This window comes from Antennarius striatus, chromosome 5 (genome assembly GCF_040054535.1).
Source record: "Antennarius striatus isolate MH-2024 chromosome 5, ASM4005453v1, whole genome shotgun sequence".
In the NCBI taxonomy this organism is placed as follows: Eukaryota; Metazoa; Chordata; class Actinopteri; order Lophiiformes; family Antennariidae; genus Antennarius; species Antennarius striatus.
The window spans coordinates 24,756,027-24,768,893 of NC_090780.1; the positions used below are offsets into that span (position 1 = coordinate 24,756,027).

At 42.2% G+C, this 12,867-nt stretch overlaps 1 protein-coding gene across 2 annotated transcripts in view; it reads right to left on the reverse strand.

Moving 5' to 3' along the window:
- Positions 1 to 468: 468 nt before the first annotated feature.
- Positions 469 to 12,867, reverse strand: part of LOC137594876 (immunoglobulin G-binding protein A-like) — an 80,765-nt gene continuing 68,366 nt past the window's right edge. The window contains exons 1-13 of one of the 2 annotated variants that reach the window (XM_068314466.1): positions 6,463 to 6,594; positions 6,113 to 6,196; positions 5,808 to 5,878; positions 5,555 to 5,591; positions 3,362 to 3,502; positions 3,201 to 3,278; positions 2,887 to 2,957; positions 2,644 to 2,680; positions 2,422 to 2,492; positions 2,187 to 2,223; positions 1,961 to 2,031; positions 1,727 to 1,763; positions 469 to 613 (exon numbers count right to left, since the gene is read on the reverse strand). In XM_068314466.1, coding sequence (XP_068170567.1) covers positions 588 to 613; positions 1,727 to 1,763; positions 1,961 to 2,031; positions 2,187 to 2,223; positions 2,422 to 2,492; positions 2,644 to 2,680; positions 2,887 to 2,957; positions 3,201 to 3,278; positions 3,362 to 3,398 — 465 coding nt within the window. In that variant the 5' untranslated portion in view covers positions 3,399 to 3,502; positions 5,555 to 5,591; positions 5,808 to 5,878; positions 6,113 to 6,196; positions 6,463 to 6,594 and the 3' untranslated portion in view covers positions 469 to 587. Of the gene's footprint in view, positions 614 to 1,726; positions 1,764 to 1,960; positions 2,032 to 2,186; positions 2,224 to 2,421; positions 2,493 to 2,643; positions 2,681 to 2,886; positions 2,958 to 3,200; positions 3,279 to 3,361; positions 3,503 to 5,554; positions 5,592 to 5,807; positions 5,879 to 6,112; positions 6,197 to 6,462; positions 6,595 to 12,867 lie in introns of those variants that run through there. The other variant, XM_068314467.1, reaches the window with a different exon arrangement.

The window sequence follows — 12,867 nt, forward strand, 5'->3', positions numbered from 1 at the left end:
GTGTGTATGTGCAGCCTGCCTAGCTGTGTTTGTGTGTGTTCGCATCCAGTATTTCCTCGGCGTGACAGCAAGCCATAGCGATACTTTCACCGTAAACATTAGCCCATGCTACTGTTAGCCACATCCTGAGCAGAACAAGTCGTCTGTTGGGTTTTCTTGACAGGCAGAAGGTGTGTGTTAATGTTCATAGTTGTAGCCTTATAGGTTCATTTAGTGAAATGTAGGATGTGTTTCAGACTCAAAGAGGATGCTGGTTGAAACAGGTGATATACTTGCAGGGCACCACCAGATGTCACTGCTCTGTGTGGTTTCCAAGCCTCAAAACATTTGGTTCATTTTCCAGCACATATTTTTCTTGTCAACAAAACCCAACAGACGACTTGTTCGGCTCAGGATTGACTTCATTTCAGATGTTCATGACTTTGTTTACAGAATATGTTTGAGCACTGCCAGATTATTTGTTGCTGAATAACTTTTATTAATTTGAGCCCTTGAAGATGTGCTTTAGGAAAAAAGAACAGTCAATCTTTGACAAACTGGAGCTTTTCAAAAGCAGCATCCATAGACAGGACATCTTGGGTCAGAGGTCAGCCACTATTTTGTCCATACCTTCCTGTAAATACAGAATAATAAAAGATCAGATTGACCAGCAGGAAATAAAACCTAATATCTGAAGTAGAAGGGGTGAATTCTCTGGAGAATGAAAATTAGAGACACAACATTTTTCTGTTGCTTCTGAAGGGACAAACATCCATTGAGTTGTTCCAACATCCCATTAACATTAAGAGTTTATCCATCCATCCATATTCTTTATCCGGGGCCGGGTTGCAGGGGCAACACTCTCAGGAGGGATGCCCATACTTCCCTCTCCCCAGACACCTCCTCCAGCTCCTCCGGGGGGAGCCCGAGGCGTTCGCAGGCCAGCCGAGAGACATAGTCCCTCCAGCGTGTCCTTGGTCTTCCCTGAGGTCTCCTCCCCCCCAGGGAGGCGTCCAGGAGGCATCCGGAACAGATGTCCGAGCCACCTCAGCTGGCTCCACTCGAGGCGGAGGAGCAGCGGCTCTACTCCGAGCTCCTCCCTGGTGACTGAACTCCTCACCCTATCTCTAAGGGTGCGCCCCCCCACTCTACGGAGGAAACTCATTTCAACCGCTTGGATCTGGTGTCTTGTCTTTTCGGTCATGACCCAAAGCTCATGACCGTAGGTGAGAGTAGGAACGTGGATTGACCGGTAAATCGACTCAGCTCCTTCGTCACCACCACAGACCTACAGCGACCGCATCACTGTGGAAGCTGCACCGATCCGTCTGTCAGTCTCACGTTCCATCCTTCCCTCACTCCTGAACAAGACCCCAAGATACTTAAACTCCTCCACTTGGGGCAAAGACTCTCCACCGAACTGAGGAGGGCACACCACCCTTAGTTTCAGTTGTTCAATCTTTAGAATGAAATCTCTGCTGTGACGTCAGTGAAGGATTTTTCACTGATGTTTAAAAGGTGCCTTACTTTGACAGTGAGATCCACCACAGACAGGTTCACAAAGAACACTCTTCTTGGTAACACTGGTGATGAACCTGACTGTGTGTCTGACTAAGAAGAGGGACTCACTCTGAAGGAACTGGAAGAGGTCTCTTGGTTTGTGTCCATTGGGGACAGAATTAAAACGTTCTCCTTTAATGTCAATAAAAATAGTTTTTAAAAATTATCAGAGAAGGGGAAGACTTACCCGCGGGCCCAGGGAGATCAGCATCATCGTCCTCTGGCTGGAACAAGAAGAGTTTTTCCTCACGACAAGTTGAGCAAAAAAGAAATGCATAACAGTGTGTGGTGTGTGTGTGTCTGTCTGTGTATGTGTGTGTGTGTGTGTGTGTGTGTGTGTCTGTCTGTCTGTCTGTCTGTCTGTCTGTATGTAACGTTAAGAACTAGTGTTCCAAGAGATTGCGATCAAAGATATGTTTACCTCCCCATCATCCACCACTGGAGGCTTTATTTGCTTCTTCCCTGGTTTGTTGAGACCACCGAGCGCTGGTTCTGACCACCAGGATAAAAAATTAAGTCAAACTCACTCTAAATGAACTGAAAGAGGTCTCTTGGTTTGTGTTTTTTGGATGCAAGAATGAAAATGTTCTCCTTTAATTATCGATACAAATACTTTTGAGAAATGATCACAGGATGGGAAGACTTACTCGCGGGACCAGGGAGATCAGCATCATCGTCCTCTGGCTGAAACAATAAAAGCAAGATGAGTTGAGCAAGAATAATGCATAATAGTGTGTGTGTGTGTGTGTGTGTGTGTGTGTGTGTGTGTGTGTGTGTGTGTGTGTGTGTGTGTGTGTGTGTGTGTGTGTGTGTGTGTATTTGTCTGTATCGTTGAACACTACTGGTGCTCCATCAAGACATTGCGATCAAAGATATGTTTACCTTCCCATCATCCACCACTGGAGGCTTTATTTGCTTCTTCCCTGGTTTGTTGAGACCACCGAGCGCTGGTTCTGACCACCAGGATAAAAACTTAAGTCAAACTCACTCTGAACTGAAAGAGGTCTCTCGGTTTGTGTTCATTGGATGCAAGAATGAAAATTTTCTCCTTTAATTGTCGATAAAAATACTTTTGAGAATTGATCACAGGATGGGAAGACTTACCCGCGGGCCCAGGGAGATCAGCATCATCGCCCTCTGGCTGAAACAAGGAGAGTTTTTCCTTAAGATAAGTTGAGCAAAAAAGAAATGCATAACAGTGTGTGTGTGTGTGTGTGTGTGTGTGTGTGTGTGTGTGTGTGTGTGTGTGTGTGTGTGTGTGTGTGTGTGTCTGTCTGTCTGTCTGTCTTTCTGTATGTAACGTTAAACACTAGTTTTCCAAGAGATTGCGATCAAAGATATGTTTACCTCCCCATCATCCACCACCGGAGGCTTTATTTGCTTCTTCCCTGGTTTGTTGAGACCACCGAGCGCTGGTTCTGACCACCAGGATAAAAAATTAAATGATAACATGTTAGTCAGCTGTTCATCAGGGCTATGTATGTATGTATGTATGTATGTATGTATGTATGTATGTATGTATGTATGTATCTATCTATCTATCTATCTATCTATCTATCTATCTATCTATCTATCTATCTATCTATCTATCTATCTATCTATCTATCTCACTAGTGACTGAATAAATGACTGATCTGTCACAAAAAAGGATCATGGCTGACCTTCATCACCATCATCATCATGATGATGAGTTGCAAAGATGCTGGAGCTCAGCAGGAGCAGCATGAACATCTGCATGACTGGAGGATGTAGAGACGACTGAATGTTCAGAAAGCACTCTATCAAGTAGAGACCTGTTTTTAGGAATGTTAGTCAGACTGACCTGGGATGAAAGCTGTCCTCGTCCCTCTCTGCACCATGGCTGTACAGGATTGAAGCACTGAGAAGCCTGAAATAACAGTCTGACTGCAGTAGAATGTGACAGTCAGTCAGTCTGTCTCAGTATAAATGTGCTGGTGTAACCCTGTAGGAGAGGAGGAGGAGGAGGAGGAAGATTACAGAGAGTGTTCTGTTAATAGTTATTAGTGTAACTCAATAAGCACACTAAAAAATAACTTAATATTGACACATGAGCTAATACAGTATAGATGGTTCTGCACAAACCAATCAACAAAGAAAGTTTCCAGAACAATGAATCAGGGTCAGGGTGATGTCGTCCACGTGCTGCTGAGTTAATTAAAGCCTGACTTGTTGTTGATGTAAAACCATATCACAGTGTCATCTGTACAAAACATATTTGATCAAGATCATTAATAGATATGATGAAGTTCTCGCTGTAATTTAAATCTTAATTCATGATCCGTGTTGTTTAAAGCTTTGGATAAGTCAATAAATACAAATCCATCCATCCAGAAGATGAAATTTCACACATGTGCATAAACAGGATCGAGCACACAAACAGGGCCTGTAGGCATGCAAATAAAGGAGACGATGATGGTGGAGTGGCTCAATATCAGTATCAGGATTTAAAGACGTCATTATCGTGTATCCAGTTGACAGCAAACAAGTGATCAGAGGCAATTAAGTGTTTCAGCTCAATTTGTGTTGACTGTTGTCTGTCTGGTTTCTTGGGTTCTCTGGATTCCTCCCTTCTCAAATAAAATGCAGCTCAGGTGAACTGATCACATCAAATAGTCCACAGGTGTGACTGTGGGCGATTGTTTGCTAGTCTTTTTCTGTGGCCCCCTCAAAGAGCTGGTGTCTCGTACAGAGTGTACCCCTTACGCCTTACGAATGAGTACATCAGAGGAACAGCACATGTTAAAGAGGTTTTGGAGATAAAGTCAGAGTCAGAACGCAGCGCACTTCCAGATGCTGTCAGCCAATAGCATGTGCGTACGGTATCACGTGACTACCTACTAAAAATCTGCGATGTAGTGAAGCCGTTCATAATGAAGCATGAACAAGCGAGAGTTTACTGTACATCCTTTACAGACTGTCCAATAGACACAGTCCACGTCAAATAACTGCAGTTGTGTAAATGCAGGAAACTGAGGACTAAGTTGGGTTTATAAAGGGTGGAGGAGCAGGTGAGTGGGGAAAAGGAAGGTCAATGAAACGAAACGTGTTCAACCTCCTAACTCTGTAATCCTTCCCCATTCTCTTCTCTTGACCTGGGTGTCAATGCCTTGATTATGAACATTTTGAAAGTAAATAATCTCTTAACTTTTTCAGCCTGACTAGAATATTGCAAACTAACCTGATATCTCGTTTAGTAACTTGCTCCAAGCAAATTCTACATGTAGATAGAAGAGGGAGGAAGTAAACTGTTCCCACTCAACATGACCGACACCAGTTAACTATTCCTACACAACTACAGGCTGAATGGTCCCTATCAGTAGGTTTGAGTCTCCTACACATCCTACATTTCACCTCATGAACCTCTCAGACTACAACTATGAACATTAACACACACCTTCTACCTGTCAAGAACACCCAACAGACGACTTGTTCGGCTCAGGATTGACTTTATTTCAGCTGTTCATGACTTTTTCTACAGAATATGTTTGTGCACTGCCAGATTATTTGTTGCTGAATAACTTTTATTAACTTGAGCCCTTAAAGATGTGCTTTATGGAAAACAACAGTAAATCTTTGACAAACTGGAGCTTTTCAAAAGCAGCATCCACAGCCAGAACATCTTGGGTCAGAGGTCAGCCACGACGACGACTGACTGGTGTTCCATGTTTTCTACTAGGTATTTCTGTGAATACAGAACAATAAAATATCAGATTGACCAGAAGAAAATGAAACCTAATATCTGAAGAAGAAGGGTAGAATTCTTTGGAGAATGAAACTTAGAGACACAACATAAGTTTTTTGACCACAATATCCTTGTAGAAGTACAACTTAAACCAAGTACTTTCAGTTGTTCAATCTTTAGAATGAAATCGCTGTGTAGTTGGAGAAGGACTTTTCACTTTTGTTTAAAAGGTGCATTACTTTGACAGTGAGATCCAGCACACAGACAGGATCAATTACTTTTGATAAATTATCAGAGAAGGGGATAACTTACTCCTAGGCCCAGAAAGACCACCATCATCTTCCTGTGTCTGAAACAATGAAAGATTTTCAGCAAGATGAGTTGAGCAAGAGTAATGCTTGATAGTGTGTGTGTGTGTGTGTGTGTGTGTGTGTGTGTGTGTGTGTGTGTGTGTGTGTGTGTGTGTGTGTGTGTGTGTGTGTGTGTGTGTGTGTGTGTGTGTGTGTGTGTGTGTGTGTGTGTGTGTGTGTGTGTGTGTGTGTAGATTGTGATAAAATATGTCTACCTTGACATCATCCACCACCGGACCCTGGATTTCCTCCGTTTCTGGATTCATCAAACCACCAACCACTGGTTCTGACCACCAGAATAAAACATTACATTAAAACATGTTAGTCAGCTGTTCATTGAGGTTATCTATCTATCTATCTATCTATCTATCTATCTATCTATCTATCTATCTATCTATCTATCTATCTATCTATCTATCTATCTATCTATCTATCTATCTATCTATCTATCTATCTATCTATCTATCTAGTGACTGAATCAATGACGGATCTCTCACAAATAAGAAGGATAATGGCTGACCTCCACCTCCAGCACCACCTCCACCACCACCTTCTTGTGCCAAGACGCTGGAGCACAGCAGGAGCAGCATGAACATCTGCATGACTGGAGGATGTAGAGACATGAAGGAACAACATGAGATCTGAAACACATTTAAAGAGCTGACAACTTAGTGGGACAGAATAAACCTGGGATTATCTCAGTGGGGAATGTGGTGATGTTAACCAAACACTACCAGCAGAAATCACTGAAATGGATGCCTCTAAACAACACAAGAGACGACTGAAGGAAATGGTGAAAAGTCAAACTGAATGTTCAGAAAGCACTCTATCAAGTAGAGACCTGTTTTTAGGAGTGTTAGTCAGACTGACCTGGGATGAAAGCTGTCCTCGTCCCTCTCTGCACCATGGCTGTACAGGATTGAAGCACTGAGAAGCCTGAAATAACAGTCTGACTGCAGTAGAATGTGACAGTCAGTCAGTCTGTCTCAGTATATATGTGCTGGTCTTTGCAGTGCACAAACATATTGTGTAAATAAAGTCAATCCTGAGCCGAGCAAGTCGTCTGTTGGGTTTTCTCGACAGGTAGAAGGTGTGTGTTAATGTTCATAGTTGTAGTCTTAGAGGTTCATGAAGTAAAATGTAGGATGTGTAGGAGACTCAAACCTACTGATAGGGACCATTCAGCCTGTCAGCCTGTAGTTGTGTAGAAATACTGGTGTCGGTCATGTTGGGTCCAGCACCTACAAATAAGACTGTTGTCAGAATTCAACTTTATTTATATTTATTTACCAGAAATGTGTGTGGTGTGATGGTGTGAAAGTGTATGTGTTTTGTTCCTGTCTGTAACCCCTAACCATAAGCTGGTTTTGAACGAGAGATCAGCATACATTAAACTGAACACATCCAGCTAATTCACCTCCACGATGGTCTGAGACCGGCCAGTCGGTTTGATTACCAAAGAATTTCTGCACAAACTGTCAGAAACCGTCTCAGGGAAGCCCATCTGCATGCTCGGGGTCTCGACCTGACTCACGTTCCTCATCGTAAGCGAGACGTGTTCTTTTTTACCAATAAATCCCGTTTTTTGGTAGACTGTTCAGGGCAGGTGGCAGACAGTGTGTGTGGGTCAGCGGTTTTCTGATCGAGTGGCCCGGTAAGAGAAAGGAAAACCGGGCCAGCTCTCTCCAGCAAAGTTTGATTCCAAAAAACTGTGAATAAACCTCTGAATAATCAAAATTGTGTTTCTGTGTGTCGTCACAACAAAATTTTGGACAATTGTGTCGAAAACCGATTCATCCGTCGTAGCTTCATTCACTCAGAACATGTGCGTCCTCTGCTGGCAGTTTGGCTGTACTGCAGGCATAGAAATGTCAATGAAGCCAGAAAGTATCGTTGTAATGTTTCCTGTATTGCAAACATTTTCTGAATAAACCGCATCTAATATAATTAAATGTGTTAATCGTCGCTTGTTACATCACAGCTATATATTAAAGGAAATTGATGAATGATTATTGATCGTTGTGAGGTTCAATAAAGGAATAAGAGATACAGTATACTGTAGGTTGCATGTTCATGCATCTATGTAATGTACACATATACTTGTGTTTATGTGCTTGAGTTACGTAGGAGGAAATTTTGAAGCAGTGGTTCAGAAAGAAACCCTACCGAGTCTGGGACATGGTTCAGAGCGCCGTGTCAAAGAGGACATCAATAACTACAACTATGGACATTAACACACACCTTCTTCCTGTCAAGAAAACCCAACAGACGACTTGTTCGGCTCAGGATTGACTTTATTCCAGATGTTCATGACTTTGTTTGCAGAATATGTTTGTGCACTTCCAAATTATTTGTTGCTGCATAGTTTGTTTTTAATTTAAAGATGTGCTTTAGGAAAAGAACAACGGTAAATCTTTGACTGTAGCTTTTCGGAAGCATCATCCACAGCCAGAACATCTTGGGTCAGAGGTCAGCCTTTTGGAGGTCTTGGAGGTCTTTGAGGTCTTACAGGAGGACAAAAACAACGTTTTCCTGTAAATACAGAACAATTACATGTCAGACTCGCCAAAAGCAAATGAAACCTAAACTCTGGAAAAAGAAAGCATGGATTGTCTGGAGAATGAAACTTAGATAAAGAGAGTATGTATACAGTATATATATTGTATGTATATATACAGTAGATACATACTACATATGTATATAATGTATGTATAAAACATATTTATGCACACAGACACACACACACATATATATAGTGCACACACATATTGGTGGGCAGTCACGTGACACCATACGCGCGTTCTATTGGCTGATAGCATGCAGAAGTGCACTCAGTTTAGGATTCTCAAATTTACGTGAGACACAAAAGTGCTTTAAACAGTCTATCAGAGTAAATGGTCATACAGATAGAAGGTGGTTTAATATCAGTATGGGGGGGGGGGGGTCATAAATGTTTAAATTACCATAAATAATAAGATAAATAGTTCGTAGCTCCACCACGGACTTCATTAACCCCGTGTGGTTTCTGGAATGCATTTACCACAAAGAACAAGGGCGCGCTGTCTATACACAAACACTTCTTGGTAACATATGATGCACCTGACTTTGTGTGTATACCTAACTAGAGGCACTCAGTCTAAATAAACTGAACGAGGTCTCTTGGTTTGTATAAGAAAATGTTCTCCTTTAACTGTCAGTAAAAACTATTCAGATAAATAATCACAGAATGGAAAGACTTACTTCTACTCTTGCCTTTACTTTCCAGACCAGTGACCTTTATGTTCCCGACCTCCTCAGGCTCAAAGAGACCACCATCTTCCTCTGCCTGAAACAATGAAAGTGTTCCTCAGGACTAGTTGAGTAAAAGAGTAATCAGTTACACTTTGTGATCAATGATGGGTTTACCTTCAAGTCATCCATCACCGGGGGCCGTATTGGCGCTCTCCGTGATTCGATCACACCAACAGCTGCTGGTTCTGACCAACAGAATCCACAGCAGGAATAAAACTGGTGAGTCAGCTGTTTATGATCTGTTTATCTACCAATCTATCAATATACATATCTATCTAGTGACTGAATGAAGGACTGATCTCCCACACATAGAAAGGATAACAGCTGACCTCTATCTCCAGGATGAGGAGGTCTTTGTGCCAAGATGCTGGAGCTCAGCAGGAGCAGCATGAACATCTGCATGACTGGAGGATGTAGAGACATGAAGGAACAACATGAGATCTGAAACACATTTTTTTTTAGGAATGTTAGTCAGACTGACCTGGGATGAAAGCTGTCCTCTTCCCTCTCTGCACCATGGCTGTACAGGATTGAAGCACTGAGAAGCCTGAAATAACAGCCTGACTGCAGTAGAATGTGACAGTCAGTCAGTCTGTCTCAGTATAAATGTGCTGGTCTAAAACTGTAGGAGAGGAGGAGGAGGATGAGGAAGGTTCCAGAGAGCGTTCTGTCAATAATTATTTGCATCAATACATGAGAACACCAGAAAAATAACTCAATATTGCCACATGGATAGGGCGGCACGGTGGCGCAGTGGTTAGCGCTGCTGCCTCACAACACGGCGGACCCGGGTTCGAGTCCCGCTCTGTGTGGAGTTCGCATGCTCTCCCCGTGTCTGCGTGGGTTCTCTCCGGGTTCTCCGGCTTCCTCCCACCTCCAAAAGCATGCGCTTCAGGTTGATTGGCCGGTCCCAAATTGACCATAGGAGTGAGTGTGTGTGTGACTGAGTGTCCCCCGCCTCACGCCCTGAGACTGCCAGGATAGGCGCTGGCTACCCCGCGACCTGCGTTAGCGGATTAAGCGGGTTGGAAGATGAATGAATGAATGAATGCCACATGGACTAACACAGTTAAGTTGGCTCTGCAGAAACCAATCAACACACACCTCACCCGATCTCTAAGGGTGTGCCCAGCGACCCTACTTTAGGAAACCCACTTGACCGCTTGTTTTTGGGATCTTGACCTTTCCATCATGATCCAAAAGTCACGATCATAGTGACGGCAGGAATGTAAAGTGACAGGTGAATAAAGGGACTCCTCTTTTTGCTCGGCTCCTCCTTCACCATCACACACCTATAGAACTCCTCCACATTGGACAAGCACTCCCCACCATTCTGGAGAGAGTAGACAACCTTTCTCCAGTTGTGAACCACAGCATTTAACCTGGAATTGCCAATCCCTATTGCTGAAAATCCACCTTAAATGAGACCAACAGGACAACATCCTCTGATAAAATTATTGTACCCAGTTGACATCCTGTCTGACTCCTGGCTGCACCAAGACATTCTGTCCCTAAATATTCTGAACAAAAGAGTAATAAAGAGCAGCTCTGCTCAAGTCCATCGTGCGCCAAGAACACATTTTACTAATGCAAAGCAAACCAAGCTCCTGCTTTGGTGAAACAGCATTTAGCAAAGGGCACTGAACTCCCAAGACACCACAAGGGATGTGGTTTAATGCTTCTTCAAAATACACAAAGCACACATGAACTCTTTGGGAAAACTCCCATGAGCCCTTGAGCACCAGGTCTCACCGTCACTGCCCACATGAAGTGACAGTGAAGTACCCCAGAAGAACAATGAACTCTCCAGTTATTTTGAAGAGATAATAAATATTAATAATGAATAAATCTTCAAGGCTTCTGTAGTCATATGGTATTGTTTTATACAACCTGCCTGAACTTTACTGAAACACTATTAAACCTGTTTTTACTCACAGCAGAGTTGGAGATAGACTGATGGTTGTTTCAGACCATCAAGTCACTCCCTTCAAGTAAGACAGGGACAGAGGCTTTTTTCTCTATAAGAGGAAATCACAAGTTTCAAAATTCAATTTGTCTCAGAAGAGGGGCAGTCAAATCCTGAAAAACTTTAAAATTATAACGTACAAGATCAGGACCTGCTGATTTTTTCTGGGATTTAAAAGGTCAGAGGACTTTATGGACTTTAGATATATTAGATATGTTTTTGTATCTCGTAGAGGGAAATTAAAGTAATGAGTAAACATTACATCGGGATTAAAAGATGTCATTATCATGTATCAAGTTGACAGAGAGCAATCAAGTTACCAGAGGCAATGAAATGTTTGTTTATTCAAAATGTATGTTGACTTGTCAGGTTTTCTGTTTTCCTCCTACTTTCACCTGAGGTGAACTGATCACACCAAATAGTCCATAGGTGTGGTGATTGTTGGCGTCTCATCCAGGGTGTACCTCCTTACCTATGCCTGTAGGCAGCTGGCATAGGCTCTACACAAGTCTATCGTGTTTGTATTTTTGGACACTGAAGGTAAGTTTGGTGGGACTCTCTTTAGACAGGGGCTGAAGCTTGTTTAAATCTCTCATTATCAAGTGTTTTGCTTGTTTCCACTCAAAGACCGGGTCGTTGTTCCTTTTTTATTTTCTTTTATTTTTCTTTATAACCTTTTTCTTCAATGGTCTTCAACAGCAGGTGAAAAACCTTAGACAAACACCACATGATTATCATTTTGTATAACAAGTTCTAATAAATCAAATAATTATCAGACCCACAATCAATAATTAATTATAATAAATACCATTTAATAATGCTCAATTATCAAAATCCTTTCACATTAACCATTAACCAAGTGCATGAAAATAGATTAATTTTTTTCCCTTTACGTTAAAACAGACGTAAGTCAATTATTTCAATGTAAATTCATCAAAATATATGAAATACATGTTTGTTTTTCTTTTATTATACACAAATATACGTAAACTACTTTAAATGCGCAAACTGAATGGCCGAACTACACCGGATTACACACTAACTTTATGCAGGACTACCAAGGCGATCACGGGTGCGGACGTGCTCTGCCGAATACTCTATAATGAAAATACAATATTTACGACGGGGGTTTGGCTGATTGTGAGCGCAGCAATGCCGCCGTGGTTAGGCAGGTGCATCAGCTGATGAAACAGCTGTTCGCCGCTGTTTCACAACAAAATAAGGGAGATGTATGGTGGGTGGCTCCTAAAGTAGACAAAGTCATGAACATCTGGAATAAAGTCAATCCTGAGCCGAACAAGTCGTCTGTTGGGTTTTCTTGGGGAGGAAGGTGTGTGTTGATGTTCATAGTTGTAGTGGCAGCAGTGGTTGTAGTTAGTAACACGGCACTTCCATGTCCCAGACTCGGTAGGGTTTTTTTTTTCTGAACCACTGCTTCAAAACCTCCTCTAATGGACAGCTAATGGTAGAGAAACCAACATTCAACTCAGCACGCCAACTGCACACTCCCTCCAGACGTGCGACACCTGTGACATTGTGCCGTGTGATACAACTGAACATTTCAGAGTGGACTTTTATTGTGGCCAGTCTCAGGTACACCTGTGCAGTCATCATGTTGTTAGTCAGCATCTTGATAGGCCACTCCTGTGAGGTGGGATGGACTATCTTGGCAAATCAGATTTAGACATATACGTGAACAATGTTTGAGAGACATTGTCCATTTGTGTATGTAGAGAAGGTTTTAGATCTTTGAGGTCATCTCATAAAAAATGGGAGCGAAAAACTTTCTGCGTTTATATATCTGTTCAGGTTAATATATATGCTGATCTCTCATCCAAAACCAACTCTAATGCCACTTACAGGGATCAATTCCTTGTTATGCTGCTGTTAAAGTATAAAAACATAATTTAGTTCAATGGTGGTGAATGACTTTATAATGGTCAAATATTAAACCTAACTCTCACCCGAACCATTTTCAGAAAAAGTAAAGAAGGGGCAAGGCATCCTTCGTTCAAGTT